Source organism: Raphanus sativus, unplaced genomic scaffold (assembly GCF_000801105.2).
Source record: "Raphanus sativus cultivar WK10039 unplaced genomic scaffold, ASM80110v3 Scaffold0420, whole genome shotgun sequence".
Lineage (NCBI taxonomy): Eukaryota > Viridiplantae > Streptophyta > Magnoliopsida > Brassicales > Brassicaceae > Raphanus > Raphanus sativus.
The window spans coordinates 1258-7108 of NW_026615739.1; the positions used below are offsets into that span (position 1 = coordinate 1258).

The 5851-nt window shown below is 32.0% G+C and overlaps 2 protein-coding genes across 2 annotated transcripts; one reads left to right on the forward strand and one right to left on the reverse strand.

Annotated features, from left to right (window-relative positions):
• The first annotated feature begins 652 nt into the window (after positions 1-652).
• Positions 653-1870, forward strand: LOC130502098 (peptidyl-prolyl cis-trans isomerase CYP28, chloroplastic-like). The gene is made up of 2 exons (XM_056996905.1): positions 653-1365; positions 1437-1870. The coding sequence occupies exons 1-2, from the start codon at positions 708-710 to the stop codon at positions 1643-1645; spliced, it is 867 nt and encodes a 288-aa protein (XP_056852885.1). The 5' UTR covers positions 653-707; the 3' UTR covers positions 1646-1870.
• Positions 1871-2604: 734 nt separating this feature from the next.
• LOC130502100 (uncharacterized) lies at positions 2605-5589 on the reverse strand. The gene is made up of 2 exons (XM_056996906.1): positions 5564-5589; positions 2605-3255 (listed from the first exon to the last, which is right to left on the reverse strand). The coding sequence occupies exons 1-2, from the start codon at positions 5587-5589 to the stop codon at positions 2649-2651; spliced, it is 633 nt and encodes a 210-aa protein (XP_056852886.1). The 3' UTR covers positions 2605-2648.
• Positions 5590-5851: the final 262 nt, after the last annotated feature.

Genomic DNA, 5851 nt, shown 5'->3' on the forward strand with positions numbered 1-5851 from the left:
TCAACCAGTGGTTCAACCGGATTTCGATTTTAGTAATTTTTATTGGATTTTTAATTTTTTTTTTCAAACCCGAACTGAATTTATCTTTGATCAACCGGTAATCCGTTCAACCGCAGGTCTCAGTCAAATTTCAAAACACCGATCAAAACTATAAAACTGTTATATTGATTTATATTTAAAATATCTAATTCAAAATTAAAAACCTAAAAATACATGTATAATATAGTTTTACCGAACATAAATCTGGATATAAAATACATATATGAGACGGATTATATAAATACATATACAAGACGGATTATATAAATGTGATTATATAAAATTTTCACCAAACATAAACCCGCGCTTTGAAAGCGCGGATCAAAATCTAGTAATACATTAAACTTCAAATAGTAACTCAAAAATGTGAAATTAATTATGATTGGTAACATTTCTTGAGTTAATCTTCTAACTCAAATTTAATCAATGGTTCTTGAGTTAATCTTCTAACTCAAATTTAATCAATGGTCACTAATCAAAGCCAAAATACAAATCAGGCAAAAACCCCATAAGAAATGTGGTTTAGAAGAGAAAAGAGAAAGAACGAAACGTGTCGGCCCGGTCCAGCGATCATACCTTATCTAAACGGCGTCGTAGAAAACAGCCAGTAAAGATCAGAGGAGAGAAGAGAGAGAGAGAGACATTGCAAATTGCAATCAACCACATCAATGGCATCATCATCCATTATCATCCCTCCGTTCCTCTCAGCTTCCATCAGCCGTCGTAACCTCCTCCTCTCCACCACCACAATCGCCACCGTATCTCCCTCCCCTCAGATCCCTTCCCCACCAGACGTAACAATCACCGACCGCGTCTTCCTCGATTTCTCCCTCTGCCCAACTTACTTCCGCTCTGATCCCTCCGCCACACTCTCCTCCACCACTCCTTGCCCCGACTCCACTCCCCTCGGCCGCGTCGTTCTCGGACTATACGGCCGTCATGTTCCTCTCACTGTCTCCACTTTCAAACTCATGTGCACTTCCTCCTCCTCCTCATCCTCTACCTCTTACAAGAACACTCCCATCCACAAAATCTTCCCCGGCCAGTTTTTCCTCGCCGGAAGACAAGGATTACGGCGAGACACGGCGGAGGTCGGTCCTCTTCTGAAGAGTTTGCCTCGGAACACCGACGTCGTCAATTCCAAGTCGTTCCTCATCCCTCACGCTCGTCCCGGACTCGTCTCTCTTTGCTTGTCTGAAAACGACGACGACGATGAGACCAGACTCGATCCTGAGTACAGAAACGTCGAGTTCTTGATCACTACGGGACCTGGTCCTTGTCCGCAGCTCGACGGTGGCAACATTGTCTTCGGTACTGTTCTTGAAGGTAATTATATTAAAAATGACATTTTTCTTAATGTTGAGTTTAGTTTCAAAGAAATCGAAATCTCTCTACAGGGTTAGATGTGGTGACGAGTATAGCTGCGGTGCCAACTTTTAAGCCGTCGGAGAAGATTCGACAGTTCAACGATTTCGCAGAGTTTCTGGGAGACGAAAGAGCTCAGAACGCAAGATCATTGTGGAACAGACCTCTTAAGACGGTTTTCATTAGTGACTGTGGAGAGCTTAAGGTCACTAAGCCTTCTCTCTCTCCTTCTCTGCCTTAAGTATATATATGAATGTATATGTGTGTTTATAGTAAGCATCTACTTCTTCTACTCTCAACCATTATAATTCAATTCTACTCGAGAGTTCTTCGGCTGGTTGCTAAAGACTAAGAGATGTACAAGAGCTTGTAATCAAAACAACTTGTTATATAAATCTGAACATGGCTAAAATGTCAGGATAAATGGTCTCATCTTATCTTCAATGAAGTTTGTTTTTTCTTATCATTATACTTAGGCTTATATCTTCTAGTAGTCAGAACATAATCGATTCTTTATTTCGAATTGGTCATGTAACTACTATATATTAGTTTACTCTGTTGCTTTCTAACTTTTTTATAACTTTTATATCTTATGTGAGAGTTTTTAATATTTTGATATATAGGTAGGTATGTTTATATTATAATGTTTGCCGTCTTTCAGCCGTACTCATATCTACGAATTTTAAATTTGCCATTTCCCGTCCCGTCCCGGTCTCAGTGCATGGTTGCAAACGAGGAATTGTCGTTTTCGGTTTGAGTGATGGGTCTTTTATTACAGTTTATGGGTTTTCAAAACAGCATAAGAACAAAGTTCCTTGTGCAGATTCTTGAGATGACTCAGGTAGAACTTGTGAACCAAACTTGGTAGCTATGTGGGTCGGTACCAGAACATAAAGATAAAAAAAAAAGGGAGGGGAGCTTGTTTGTCTCCTGTTAGAAACAGACCACGAAGGAGCCGCTGTGGAGTTCTCTCTACAAGATTATGAGTTAAGGTTTAAAAAAGGGAGAGATATAGGATCTCAATCGAAAGTCTGAAACTGATACAAATAAATATTATAGGTACGATTTTCCGATTAGGCCTACGATTTCGATATGGTGATTTATATCGGAAAACAAAAAAAAAGATACTGGGACGTCAAATTAAAGATAAGAAATATGTACAGTGCTACATATAAGAAAACATCAAGAATCCACGATTTAAGAAAAAACAACGCAATTTAAAAAAAGAAAAGAAAAGTGAATGATCACCGCAAAAGGTTATGGATGACGAGGGAGGATCCAGGCGACGTGGTAGAGGAAGGTGGTGAATGAGGGAGCCTAGAGGAGAAATTGTGAAGTGGAAAACGATTGACATTTTCATCCTCTTCTCCCCTGTCAAAGTTTAGGGCATAGCTCGACGGATCATAATGAAAATCCGTCGTGTGACGTCGTATGTGCTTACCTTCCCCGATCCTATGTATCAGACTTTTGCATTTTTCGTGCGATTTGGACAACGTCCGAGCAAGTCTAGGAGATTTGGTCTTGGTTGGGCTGTGTGTAGATGTCTCGTTTGGACTCGTCGGAGATGATGGTTGCTCCGGGAGACTTTGGGGATGGTTGGTTGTTCCGAAACATCCGCCCGCAATGCAAAGCGTTGATTTGAGTTTCTTTTTAAACGATAAGTGATGATGATGGCTCATTGATTCGCTTCCTATTTTCTTTTTTTGAGATTTTTTTTTTTTGGTTTCTCTTACGATCTGATCAACGAGAAGAGAATTAGCAAAGAAACATTGTAACACGATATAGAATATGTATAGGATAAAGAAAAAAAAAGTGTTGAGCCAAAACTTCGGAGAACAAGTTGAAAATTTACTATTTTAAGAATATCATAATCAACAATATTAAAAGAAATTTAATATTTGGAACTAATTAACTTTTATTTTATAAAAGTAAACATAAGAAATTTTAGTATTTTTAAACTTTCAATAAAGAAAAAATTATAATAATTCAAAGGTTTTTCAAAAAATAACCTAAAACTAGATTTTGATCCGCGCTTAGGAAACGTTAATTTGTTTTTTTTTTCATTTATTGATATGAAACTGATCTACAAATTACAATTATTATTTTTATAATCATAACAATTGAGCTTTTATGTTTTTATTGTTTATTTTCCTCTCTTGAAAATATGGTATATGTTCGAAATAGATTTAAAGATGATATATGTGAATTAGTAGTATAGATACTATATATTGAAGAGCAATGTGTTCTTATTATTGAAATGTAATAATAATATGAATTATTCATTTTAAACTGAAAATGGGTTTCTCTTGTCGTATAATTATATCATAGTTCTAACCAACAATTCCCACTACTTCGTAATCCTTATTCGATTTAGAAAAGTTACTACTATCTTTGAAAGCTCTTATATTTTTTGTTGAACCATACTCATAAAAAGTTTATGAATTTATATTTTTTATTAGAAAACAAATATTTTTAAAGCTGTTCTATAATAATGTTTGAGTTTTAAAAAGTGTTTTCATATCCGACCCAGATTCATGGTTGAACCGGTACACCCTTCTACCTCTTTTATAATCCGGTTTATATTTAATAAAAAATTTGTTAATTAAAAATACGATAAAACCCGTTTAAAAAGATAAAATCCCGCTATTAATCCGTGATCTGATAACATTGATCCGATAAAAACACAAATTATATCTGATAATTGTTTTTAATGATGAAATTACTTATATTTCTTTTTTAATATAACATAAAATTATTATAATTCCTTAGACTTTGATAAAATTTATTATGTCATCCAAATAAAAATGATAATATAAAAAACTTATTGATATGAAAATATTAGTATATTTCGTTATTAACCTACTACAAGTTCAAATTTTTATTTTAGATTTAAAATTTAATTTTATGATAATTTTAAAACTCTATTTAACATTCAGAATTGTCATATTAATATTTTTTTGGTAAATGATAGTAAAATGTTTTTTAGTTCTTGTGTGTATACTCATTTTGATCGTTAAATAATATTATACATGAAAAATGATACGATATATAGTGTAGGATACGAGTTTTGGTTTGTATTGAAAATATGAATAGTATTCGAAATGATCTATTTTCAATATTGATACATAGATTTAAGAAAATAATATTTTGATATCATTAAGTTTGTTAATTTATATAAGGTTCATAATATATGCAGGTCCAATAATTAAACTTAGAATATTTATATTAAATTTAAGGTTAGCATATCTTATAAATATATGTAAGCCCAATATTTTTTAACCATTTAAGTGTATTTGTATGTCCAAAACCAAAGAAAAATCTTAAAGGCCATTAATGAATTTTAGTAATTCTTTATAAATATAAGGGTATTATTGGCAAAATTTTGATTTTCATTTAGGATATGAATTTGGACTGATCATGTTTTTAATAGTACTGATTTGTATTAAAACACAAATTAACCATTTAAAAAATATATTCTTCCAAATTTACCTTAAAAATTCAACTAACTAGTGAAAATGTTATTACTTATTGTTTTTTACTTTTCGAAACATGATAATTTACTAAAATATCCTCATATTCGTCACTTATTTATTAAAATGACATTATATTAAATATCACCAACACTTATAACAACCAAAACCAAGTTCTAAATGGTCTAGAAATAAATTTTAATTTTTAATCTCATTTATACGTACATAAATCTTTTCTCTATATTTAAAATGGATTTTTAAGATTTTCTCGTCAATTAATGTATTTTTAATATTGGAGATCTTGAATGAAATTTATAACTTAATCTTTTATAATTATAAGGTTAACAGTATTCATATTTATTTATGTACTAGCTAATGATATCAGACTTTTTGTGCAGTCTTTTTGTTAGTTTTAGAAAATTTGTGTGTTTCTCCATATATAAAATGGATTTCTAAGGTCTTCTTAGTTCATGTGTATTAAAGTTTTAGTAAATTTTCGATGTCAAATGGTTAAACTTATGTTGTTGTTTTTTGATATTGTGTGATGTTAAAAGCCTAGTATGTTGAATGTTGCTATGTTAAACTTGTGTTAAGTATTATTTTATTATGAATTTGTGTGTAATAACTATAACTTATTATCATCATTATTATATTTTATTACACAAAATTGAAAGGTGGACAACACATACTCTTCTCTTTTAAGTTGGACAACCATGGTCTCAATAAATGATTTACGATGAATACATAGTTTATGGTAAATTCATTAGACATATATATTTTTAATAGTTTGGAGACAAGTAAATGTATTATCTACAACTCTATATGCACTATCAAAACAAAGTCTCTTTCTACATGATTTCTCATTGTACATTCAACCTCTAAAAGTGAAACAAGATTGGGAACACCAGTGTCCAACATAATCAAAATCATCTTCTATAGAAGATTTTTCTGGGGAGTCTTCTAGTGTATTACAGCTT